This window comes from Mauremys mutica, chromosome 5, assembly GCF_020497125.1.
Source record: "Mauremys mutica isolate MM-2020 ecotype Southern chromosome 5, ASM2049712v1, whole genome shotgun sequence".
Taxonomy (NCBI): Eukaryota; Metazoa; Chordata; order Testudines; family Geoemydidae; genus Mauremys; species Mauremys mutica.
Genome location: NC_059076.1, coordinates 89,427,839 through 89,440,291, shown reverse-complemented (window position 1 = coordinate 89,440,291; position 12,453 = coordinate 89,427,839). Strand labels below are relative to the sequence as shown.

The window sequence follows — 12,453 nt, the reverse complement described above, 5'->3', positions numbered from 1 at the left end:
CTGCCTCTGGTTGGAGCTGTGTATTTGCATAATGAATGGTGCTTGAGGGTGTTCAGCATTAGGCAGGATCAGGCCCTATCCAGTGTAACCTTCGGGAGTGGCCTCGAAGAGTTTAGGTGACACCCTCGTGAGCGCCTGAGCCGTGCCCCAAGCAGGAGAAGGGCAGGGGGAGAAAGAACTACATTTCCCAATCGCCTTTGTGTGGCAGGCCGCTTGTGATTGGCCAGGGTCTGCGTCCAATCAGCGAGGAGGAGGTGGATAACGGTGCGGCAGGTGCGCCCCGTAGGAGGCTGGGCTGCGGGAGGAGGGAACATGGCGCTGGGTACCAGGGCATCGCGGTGGCTGCTGCACCTGCCGGCCGGGAGTTGCCGCCTCCTGGTGCTGCTGTTGCTCTGCGTGCAGCTCGGGGGCGGACAGAAGAAGAAGGAGGTAGAACCGTTCGCTCCTCTCCGGCGAGCCCCGGCCCGGGCGGGGAGCAGGCTGGGGCTGCCCCGCAGGCTCCCCGCTCCCGGCCCTATGAGCCCCGGGCCCAGGCGCGGCCCAGCCGCGGAATGCGGGGACGGCGGGGGTCGTTCACGTGACTCAGCCGCGCTCTCCCCTCCCGGACTCGCGTTGCGGGATGGGCTGTTCCCTCCCCCGGGCTCCGGGGGCTCCCTCTGCCCCGCCACCTTCCCCCCACATCGCCGGGGTCTGTGCACGCTGCCATTCGTGCCCCGTCGCCGCCTGGGCCCGCAGCCCGGAAACACTTGCGTGGGTGAGCCCCCCACTCCTTCCCACTTTGCTCGAGGCGCTGCCACCATGGCGTGGATTGCTCCCCAGCCCGCTACCCATCGCCTGGGGGGCTTCCTCTCCCCACTCTGTAGGAACATGCACATTGCTGATCCACAGCACTCGTTCTAGCTATGGCAATGCCACCTTACACTTCTCTGTTAATATACTGGCAAAACAGGCCTCTCTAAAAAGACTTAATTGTGTGCAAATCGATAACTGACACATCTCCAGACTAATTACAACAGAATGTTGGATAATTTTGATTTTAGTTTACATTCACAATGTTGAAGTTTTATCTTGTTACACCTTTTCATCCTGTGTTTGCCTCAAAAGAAGTTCTCTCCTTTTGAATTTGGCCCTATGTGTAGTTTTTGAATAAATAATATAAAGTCAATAGGCATAGTACTATATGCCTTTTCCCCAATTAAATCGCTTTTAAAAACAGAGGAAGAGGGCTGGCTTTACACTGTTTGTTTGGGCTATTGCATGAGACCCTACTGTGAAATTGACTAGACCTAGTTGTATGAATAATGAAATTGAATGGGATATGTTTGTTGTTCAACTGAAAGTAATGCCAACAGACAAACACAGAAATAATCACAGTGTGCTTGTGTGTACATTGAATCTCAGTTCTAAAGATCAAAGAAATACTTCTAAATATATAAAAGACTTGGGGGGAGGGGGAGAGGTAGGAGATTAAAAAACAAAATACTAAAACCAAAATCAAGTTAACGATTTCCAAAGTGTTGGGCACCCAACAGTTCCTCAGAAGTCACTGAAATCTGAAAAATACGTAGACATCTAAATAGCGATTTAGCAGCTGAACTCTAGGCACTTTTTTTGGGAAAGTGTTGGTCTTTCCAGCATGAGAAAAGGAAACAAATAATATAGAGTAGGTTCAACTTTCTGATGCTACAATTAGCCATGTTTTCTGGATTTAAATATTTGCTTGTCTTTTTCAGACAGTAAATATGTTTTTAGGACTTGTTTGTTTCTGTGTCTCCGTAAAATACTAACATTGCAACTAATGTTTTGACACTTGTAGCACAGCTGCCACACCGCATGCAAGATGGATGAAAACATACTTTTTTTAATGGGTTAAATGGGTTATTTTCCTCATAAGAAAATGATGGTAACTCAAAGCAAAGTGGCCTTTGAGAAACACTTTTGGTAACATACGTGTGCATCTCCATTTTACCACAGAGATGGCAAGTAACAGGATCCAAACGGATAGTCTTTCTTGGTTAGCCATTTTGTACTGCAGTACAAGTTGCTATTGCTCTTTTCCTCTCAAAAGCTTCTACTCAGCCTTCTTGCTTCTAGCCAATGGTGCTCTCATTCTTTACAAGATCTGTCTACTGTTGTAATTGCTACCTCTTCCTTCTTCTTCCAAATTTCTCCTATACTGGAGTTGAATTTGTCCCAACAATGTACATACTTCCAGAATCTAGCATAACCATATAGATGTTTTTATTTGTAATATAAATTTATAAGACATCATTTTGTTAATTGTGTGTTAACTTTGTGTTCTGCATTTACCGTAAACATATACTGAGAGTTTAACACCCCTCATCCAGCACCAAATCTCATGAATTGAAACCATGTAGTTATTTGTCCAGATACAGTGCAATTAGAGCATGTATGTTCTAAAAATGGAGCCTGTAAAGAAAGGAGCTAACAAATGATATGCTGAAGGAGTGTCCTTAAGGGGAAATATATGAAGAGGACTGTGCCTCCATGAGGACAGAGTGATCAAGGAGGAGGATAATGGAGAAAATAAACTTCGTGATTTGGTCAGGAAAAAGTTGTTGGTGATTGAGAGCCATTTCAGTGGGGGTAGATACTGGTAGAGAGGAAATTGAAGTAATAAAAATAAAATATGTACTCAAGGAGTTTGAAAACACAAGGGGAGAAATGGGATCAGAAGAATTTTTTTGTGTTTTTTGGGGGGAGAGGTGGGATAAACACGAGGAAGGTCAAGCTGAGTGGTTAGGGACTAGTGGAAGAGAACATGAGACTGCTTTAGGCACTTCACAGGTTCTCAGCTGAAGAGAGAGAGGGTGGAGGAGTAAAAGGAAGCAATTTACTCTGGGTTGCATTACTTGTTTTTAACTTGCAAAATCAGTAAAACCTTGGTTGGAGCGGGGCTTGTGGGATGTTAGGAAAAGGGCTCCATGAAGTAAAAGAATTAGAAGTATTGACAGGGAAGACAATTTACATGAAGAGTATGAAAATAGATTTCATAGGGGGTTAGAGTTCACACAGGAAGTAGATGCAAAGCATCAGTCATGATTGGAGACTGGTAGGAAGAGGAATGGCAATGCAGGAGGTAAGAAGAGGACGGTAGAGTTATACGTGTGAATCATATGATCATCTGAAGAGAGGGCAGCTATTGAGGGAAAGTGTGAGTGGAGGAAAATAGAGAAGACTAAGATGCTGATGGTCTAATAACTTATTGGCGAAGAATCATTGCCTAAAGTTATTGCGAAAGGAATTATAAAATATTTTTGCTATTTTAGTACATCAGAATCCAGCAATTTAATCTTTTCCTACATAAATTATATGCAGTTTTTAAGCTGGCATGCAAATGTTTTAAAGTTGAATATTTGAGTTCTTAAATTCTAACAATGGGGGAAAGAATTTGTGTTAACTTGCCAGCCAATATAACCCTTATTGCTGAGTTTTATAAATGGTATGTTTTTGCAGCGGTTGCATATTTCTATAAGTACATTCTTATTCCTTTGCTGCATTGAGCTCATTACTAATAATCTGTGTGCTGTTCTGTATTATGTACATCATGACTATCTGTAACTGAGGAGACAATTAGAAAGGTGGAGGCTCTCCTCTGTACACATGCACAAAATCCAATAAGTAATAAGGGATAAGAAGAGAACTTCTTAGAAAGTGACTAGAGTGGAGAACAAGATAGAAACTTCCTATGCTGGCTCACATATGAGAATTAATTTAGTTGGGAGAAACTTCTTTTGGGGCTTGATTCCCACATGTTATACAGTACTTTTACCTCAAACCACACTTCCTCCAAATGTAAATTATTAGCCTGATTTGCTGGTCTTGGATTAAAGAATCATCTGAATACTGTAAATATAATTACGGTCATATTTGGTTTGCTTTGCTTTGCAGTAGTCATTAAAATAGCTGTCTTGAAAACCAAATCATATTAAATAGCGATGCTGGTTAAAAAACGTGAGGTATCTCTAGAAAAGCATTTATGATTGTATTCACTGCAAATATTTTCTGCACTTTGATAGTTTACAATAAATAATGATGTGGAAAGCTAGCAGATTTAGTTTGTCTAGTCTGTAATGACCTGAACTTTGAGTAAAATGCATTTGAATTCTATGTGATGGCCTGTAAGCTTGTTGAATTTGACATCATCCTAAGCATTTTCTGTTAATGATTCCTATCTGTCTTGAGATTCATTAGCTGATACTGCATGGAAAATAGACACAGAATGGGAAGAATGCTATATTTGGGAGGGAAGAATCTCTGAACACCTAACAATCTTCCCTATCACTTAAGATTAAAGATGAATGTCTCATTTTCTGCCACCTTCCACTATGTGCAGTTGTCTGCTCTGTGCAAAGTGAGAGTAAAGTGGGTGTAAATATTATTAAATATGAATGGCAGGTATTTTTAGATCTACTTTCCTTTCACTTTGCACATGAGCAATTGACTGCACAAGATACAATGCTTTGGAAAATGAGGCCCATAAATAAAATGATTTTTTTTAAAGTTACTATTCCTACAATCTGTATCTTGGTCAGTAATAAAATACTTCATCCCAGCAAGCAAATCTTAGTCTCCACAAACTAAGTGTTTTAATGCTTGATGTATATTTTAACTTGGTTGGTTCATAATGGGAGTTTTCCAGTGAGAAATTGTATACAGACTCATAGTTCAGGAAGCAATGGAAGTTGATACAATACCATTTTATTTCAGGTACAATTTACTTTTGCCTATTCTTTGTGAAGGAACTTGTATAGTAGACATAGATAATGTGACTCACATGGTATTGTACACTTATTTTTGGTTGTTATGCCTAGATACATAGAAAAATGTATCTGTAATAAATCATACAAGGTGGAAAACCTGCTCTTTTGAAGTCAATGGGGATTTTGCCATTGACTTCATTGGGCTCAGGATTTCACTCACATTCATTTTAAATGTATTAGCTGGATTTTTTTATATACTGAATGAAAACTCAAAGATATTTTCTCATGTTTGTTACTTTACATTTGAACAGATGTTGGCTAAATGGTGGTAGTAATATGCTGATTTCAGAGTTGCTGAAAAATTTTAATGCAAGACAACTGTCTAAAATGTGAGATACCTCGGTTTTCGTACATCAATCTCTATGCATATAGTCTCAACATTTATTAGTCTAAACACAAATAGTATAAAGTCTTTATAAATTGCTAAATCTTGAGGGACAAAATATCTTGCTTTTTGACCATGTTGTCCTTTTCTTCAGTCACCATTACTCAGTAAGCATACATTTAGTGTTTGAGAGCCATAGTGTGCTTCTTGCATGCTACGCCTGCCCAAGGGGTAGTAACTCATCAGCCTCCATAGGGAGGCTTTTACTTCAATATTCTGTTGAGGAACATGCTTTTCTATTCATTGCATATTCTCTTGTGCTAGAAGTAGGGGGATTGGTCCTTATCGCAATCATTTAAATCTAATACTGGAGTTATTTGCAGAACTGCAATGGGAATGCAGTAATTTACTTCAACACCTCTCTGTTGCAGCCAAGAAACGTCTGATTAAAAGTGGTACATAAGCTGCGTTCTCTAACTGTATGTTTATCTTTGGTTGTTTATATTGTTACTTCAGGACTGGGTGTTCATATTTGGAGCCTACTTCGCTTTGCAGCTATAGAACGCTATTATACAGCTCATGACACAATCTCTGGGTTTTTGTCAGTGCTGCTCAACTCTTCTTGCTACTAGGCACCGTGAACTAGATAGGTTAGCATTAGGGTTCTCATTACCATAACTTTTATTATAGTTGAGAATTGCTTACTTTACACTACTTTTACTGTCATGTACTTTAATGAAAATAGATACATTAGAGCTGGGTGGAAACTGAATTTTTCATTTCAAGGGGAATGTTGTGAATCTGATTTTTCCTTCTTTTCTGAAATGGAACAAAAGCAAGAACTGAAATGAGATTTTTTTTTAAAAGAGTCACTTCTGGTCAATCTAAATGTTTTAATCTGATTTTATTTTATAATATATAATATTATATTTACTGACATTTGACAGAGATAATTGAAATGTTACGTTTCCAAAGTCAAAACATTCCATTTTAAGCTTATCAAAATGCTTTTTTTTCTTTCAATCTTTCTTTAAGAAATCTTTTGCTTGAAATGGACAAAGTTAGACAAACGTTTAGCCCAGGGGTTCTCAAACTGGGGGTCGGGAGACCACTGGTTTAGAGTATAGACTTTTCAGGGCTGGGATTGTCTCTTAATGTGGTCATATAGTGCCCACCACAATAATGCCATAATGTGTACTAAGGGCTCTCAGCGGTACTGTAATACTACTACTCAGTGTGAAGTAGAATTAATGATGATCCTCAAGTATTGCATTCTTGTTCTATGCATGGTGTTTACAGTGTCAAAGTTGCAGTGTTGGATTCCTGTAGCTATACAATATTGGAGGCTATGGCATTCGATTTTATGTGTTTTCTTTACAACTGTAGAAATAATTCGAGTGCTTTGTGGAGTACATGGTGTGACTTAATGGACTTTGCTTGTGTTTGTCAAGCTTTTCAGTCGAACACTCTATAGGCTTATATGAAAAATTAAGGTAAGTACTAGGAGATAAAAAGAACAAGAAGTAGCCTGAAAATGGTGTATACCCTCGAATGCTTCAACAAGTGTGGTAATTTCAGTGTATGTCCCTTCTCTTCTGCTAGCAACCAACTGTGGAAACAGACTACCAACAGTGGAGAGCTAAAGCTGTGGATAAGATGGAAGAAGTGAGATAGGAAGGAGGGGTGTGCTGGATATGAAGAGCTGTTTACATATTTTTATGGAAAGAGTTGCCATTTAAGTACAGGATATAAGTTGCTGTTGGAAATGTGATGGGGAAGGGCTCTTTTCAGTGTGTTATAGTCCCTTCCACCCAGCTTTCTGTCCAGTATTTGAATCTAGCTTTAACATCTATGAAACTTTTTGATTTCATATGGCTTTGTTAACCCAGCAGGTGGGGGGTGGGCATCCAGTTCTACCAATTCCAGATGCTCAAATGTCTTGAGTCAGGTCCCTAAAAAATCAAAAGATTGGGTTAAATCATGAGATTCTATTTATTGATTGCTTGATTTGGCTTTTATTTGCCTTTGAGCCTTTAGAGTACATTTGAGTTATGTTTTCTTCCTTTTCTCCAGATTTTTCTCTTGAGAGCTAGACTTTTAAAAAAAAAAAAAGGAAGCTAAGATTCTCTAATTGCAGAAATCCAGGAGCTGGGGCTTTAAGAAAAACAACAAATATTGTGAAACTTGTGATTTAAATTATGAGCTGGAAAAAAATAGGAATCACAGCCATTGCTTCCCTCTATCCTTCCCGGAAAAACCTGTCCTCTGACAAAACCTTGGCTTTGCATGTTAAACAGCTGTTTTTCATAAAGCCATCTTAGTAATTACATAGTTCCTGATGTTTTTAAGTTGCTAGCAAATTTCACCCTTTTATGAAGAAATCTAATTTTTCTCTGGTATTGAAGCTAACTGCACACAAGAAAATTAAACAGCTTTACAGCTGCCAGAATCTCCCTGCATTGATAGATATAGGTACTTCATTGGCCTTCAAAACTTTTGAAACCCTTCCTATCTTTCATGAGCTTTTTTATTTAAAAAAAAAAAAAAGATAGTGACTGAGCCATTTTTAGTTTAATTCTCTAAACAGCTGGGATGAATTCCATTTGCTCTTGGAGATCTAACGCTGCTCCGTCCTCTTCCTGCTCGGCTGCCCAACCTGACCCCCCCCCCCACCAGAAGGCAGGGAGGCCAGAAGCAGTCATTTTGAGAGTGTGCTCAAGTACAATGCCCCAGCAAGGTACTGTATCCACTCACCTCCTTCCTCAACTGCCTCCGCCCTTTCCAGTTGGCCTGGTCTCGTATCACCTCAGACCGCTGGGTGCTTGATACAGTTTCTTTGGGCTATACCCTGCAATTTATAGCTGACTGTCCCTCTTCAGGGATCCTTCTCATGAGCAACTCCTCGTTCAGGAATTCAAAAACCTCCTGTGCCTGGGGGGCAGTGGATGAGGTTCCTCAGAATGTGGAAGGAAGAGGATTCTACTCCTGCTAGTTCTGAAGGCAAAAGGGGGCCATTGGGAGCTGGTAATCTGGGTGCTGGAGACAGGAGCACTTCTTAAGCTGTTTTCAGTTAAGTCTGCAGCTTTTGGGGAACGTGGTTCAGACCTGGGTCTGTATTTGCAGCAGGCTAGTGTGTCTGTTTCAACAAGACAGGGCACTGAAGTTCCAAGCTGGCAGAGAAAACTGGCTCAGAGGTAGTCTCAGCACATCAAGTGGCAGTCCTAAGGGGGTTTCTGTGACCCAACCTGTCACACATTCCATTTCCTGCCATCCTACCCCTCTTGGAGTTGCCGGCAACAAGGAACTGAGAGGGCACATGGTCGGTGGCGCCTGATATACCATCACATGAGAGGGGCATTCCAGATGGTGCCACAGTTGGCCCTACAGATAGAGTGAAGGCAGAAATCTCCAACAGCTGTGCACATGGGTGCGCACACACCTAAAATGGAATGGACATGAGCAACACCTCTCGAAGAACAACAGTTATGAAAAGTTAGGGAACCGTTTTTTACAACCTAAGATGTGGGAAATCTTGAACCTTTGTGAAAAGACGCTCAGGGTCTTGACTGCAAAGTGGAGGAATATATTAATTTGTGTAACTTGGCTTTTATTTTATTTTACATTGGAAGGAAGACACTGTTTTCAAATCAAGACTCAAAGCTTGAAGTTTGCTGTCTTGAAATTTTGCGGGAATTAACCAAAATATGCTATGTCTGAAAATGCACAGTAAAATTATTCTAAATGTTGCTCTCTAGCCCATCAAAACAAAGGAGAAAAACAAATAAACATGCCTGCTAGAATAATTCCTTTTTCCCCTTATTCATGGGTGCAGCACAACCCCACTTAAACGTCTGTAATGGAGATGTTGTAAAAGTGTGGCATATATAATTGGGCAGTTCTTGTCTAAATAAATCATTTCAGAAAAATGTAAAGCCGTCTTATTTGTTGTGTACAGGATATGAAGTAAAGAATGCTTAGAGCAGCCTGATAGCACTCGTAATTAGATTGCTGAAACTTTGTTTCTGTCCCGGATGTTTCCATTTGGCAGCATCATGCCATAGACAGATCAGCAACTTAATTGATCTTTCCTACCACTCTGTTCTACAACCATTTATGCAGCACTTCCTATGTACGTGCATGAAAAATATGGATTGTATCTGCTCTAGTACTAAATGCTATGGATAAATCTTATTTAGATGGATTAGATTGCATAGCCATAGGGAAAACGTGTATGTTGTTGGATGACTTATTGCTTAGAGGCTTCAGACTGAATAATATCATTTGAACAGAACTATTTATTTGTATGAAGGTTGCATTTCATTGGGTAAAGTAACATTTTATTTTGGTAACTAGTTTAACTGTATGCTTTGTGGACCACTTTACTGAGATCTAAGAATTTAGGTAGGCATGAGGAGATTAGACTTTTATCTTTATGTACAGTTAATTGGTTTTCTGCCTTCTGTAACATATAGTGAATTTAATCTTTGTTTTTTTCATGCTGAAATTTTACAGTGATGAGATGCCATGGTGAAGTTAAGTATTAAATTACATTTGGACTTACCCTGTGAACAGTGGTCCTCAAAGCAGAATTTGAAGTGGATGAAGTCATATTTGTGCATGCTATTACCACCATATAGAAAGTTTGCTATACCCAAACAAATACATTAACACATTAGTACTTCTATCATGCTGAATTAATTATTGTATGGAAGAGCTAGAATACTAAGTGGCTCTACTTTGGTCACATTAAGGAATCCTATAACGTAGAGATGGAGTCTAACTTCCTTCCCAATGCAGACTTGTTCGGAACACTATTTTCTCTAGTGTCTTGTGTAGTCTGTTTTGATTGCTGAAGTAATGAGGTTTCCATCATTCTCAGTGAGGCTGTTCTCCAACCTTTAGAACTTGCTAGTGGTTGTGTACAGGATATGTACAGGTTGCCCTTTAACACCATTTTGGAATACCTTGAAATCTTCCTTTATTTAAATGGTTGTGGTTCTTAACCTCACAATTTCCCTAGCCCATCACTTCAGTTTTCTTAGTCTTTTTCTTCAAATTCTCATACAATGTATTACCATCTTTGTAGCACAGCGGTACTGATCACAGTAATATTTGTTGTGATCTCACTAGTGCTAAAGAAATGCAATATTGCTTCCTTATTTTATCACCTAATACATGTTTATATGCAGTTCATAATCATACTAGTTTATTTGATATGTTGCTGTAAAAGAGTATAGGAGACCCCATCTCTCCTTCACAAATACAGGAAGTCAGGCTCGCATAGGGAGGAGGCCATAGAAGCAAACATCCCAGGAACAGGAAGTTGAGCTTTATTTTTCACCTTTTGTTTCTAATCTCCAAGTTGCTGTTTAATAATTCTGTCCCAAGTGGTACATGCAAAACTCCTAAGTTGATTGATAGCAGTGCAGTTTGTTTCCTTTTCTAGATTACTAATGAAGATGTTCAATAAAACTGGATTTAGTGCCAATCCCTGCACTTACGTTATTTTTCTACTGTCTCTGCGAGTTTTAACAAATGAATGCTCGGATGCAAGCCAACTTGATTGTATTTAGAAAGTGTTTTTTTTTTTTTAACAAATATAGCAAAAATGTTCACTGATGTTGAAATATTTCATCTACTACTTTCCCTTCTAATAATTTTATAGGGGAAAAGTGTGCCAGTTAATTTGGCCTGATTTTGTGGCTTTCACAATCCTTTCCATGTCTGTTCCTTTGGGATATATTATTTTGCAAATCCTTACATATATTGTTGTCTTTCTTGGGATTGTAATTTGGTTACTATATAATTGCTAGATCACTCTTTAAAAACTTCTAAAAATGTTGGTAACACCTTTGTAGGCTTAACAGAATTCTATTTTTACTTAAACGTTTGGACAATATCAGTGTTTATTTATAAACAACTTAATTTTTATTTGTTTCAATTTTCAGTTGCAGAGAGTTGTACAAGTTTCAGACAATTTAATGACAGATGTTGAGATTCAAAAAGTTAAAGCTTTATAACCATAACATCACAAATTCCCAACATCACATGTCAATATACAAAGTAAATAACCTTAAATCAAACTAAGCTATCAAGCAGCATTTTTCTTATTTTACCTATCTGTAAATTTCAGTTATTATGGATGAAAATATTCTTTCATCTGTTTGTGTGTATGTACAGAGAAATCAATGTTTCACCAATTAAAAAAATTAATCCTTCCAAGCCTACTCATTTTTCTTTTTAGTAGTTTTTACAAAATCCTTTGGTCCCTTCCCTCTTTTCCATGACTGTGCAAAATAGACAGCTGCTCAGTAAATTCATTAGGTAGTTCCCTTAACACTGCATCCCATAAGGTACTGACTTACGTATATAGTCTCTTCAAATATGTTCTTACTTGTTTCCTATCAATAGTAGGGAGGGGCCTAAACCTAAAATTAAGATCTGAATCCAGAGCTGAGCTATCAAAGAAGAGGCATTTCCTGGCATGTGTCTTGAGCTAATGAATAACTAGTGCAAGAATGTCTTTGTCTTTGTTTCTCTTTTGTTGTTTTTGTTTGCTTGCTTGTTTTTTGTTTAGAAAATTAGATCTTTAAGCAGTAGCACTTAGCTACTTCGGTCACCATAAATCTTCCTTCATAGTTACTAATAGGCCTTCTTTCTCTCTCCTGTTGCCTCTGTCCTGCCTAAGACTGCCAACATATTTGTGGAATCCTTTCTTATTCCTTTTCATTTCTTTGGCTAGCATGAACTCATCATGGTTCTCCTTTTCTCCCCTTATCTCTTCCTTGTAAACTGTAACTAAAACTGAATATACTTCTAGTTCCAGTGCAGATTCATATTTACACTTAGATATTTAAGGAATCTCTGTTTTGACTGCTGCTCTGTTTTATTTTGTTTCTGGTTTTGGGTTGTTTTTTTTTTGCATATTTCTGATGAAGGTTTCTCATAAATCTGTAACAGACTATGTAGAAGTTCCCAAACTCTGGTACCGGAGCTTGATGTTCCATCTGTTCACTTCGCAACAATTTTTATTTTTAGAAGGTGGTATGTAAAGTTTCGGAGATGCTGATCTAGAGAATTGGTTGCTTCAAGGGAGATTACATGCCATACAATGTTGGAGGGAGTGGTGGGGAGGAAGAAGAAACAATGGCTAAGCTACATTGAGCAGGTAGATGTTGTGATGTGCGAATTGTGAATCTTCAGAGAATGTCTCAAAGGCCATTTACCCTCAAATGAAGTGCTTGAATATGTGCAGTGACATCTTCTTTTTATTGAAATAGACAGTGTATAATCCTGTCGATGCAGCCTAAGAGCTCTAGAACTTAGCATAATATTCTGTTAACA

General features: G+C 39.0%; 1 protein-coding gene across 6 annotated transcripts in view; it reads left to right on the top strand.

Annotated features, from left to right (window-relative positions):
• The first annotated feature begins 291 nt into the window (after positions 1-291).
• Positions 292-12,453, top strand: part of TUSC3 (tumor suppressor candidate 3) — a 277,945-nt gene continuing 265,783 nt past the window's right edge. For all 6 annotated transcript variants that reach the window (XM_045019079.1, XM_045019077.1, XM_045019076.1 and 3 more), the window contains exon 1: positions 292-429. In XM_045019079.1, the coding sequence (XP_044875014.1) occupies positions 313-429 (117 nt within the window). In that variant the 5' untranslated portion in view covers positions 292-312. The remainder of the gene's footprint in view (positions 430-12,453) is intronic.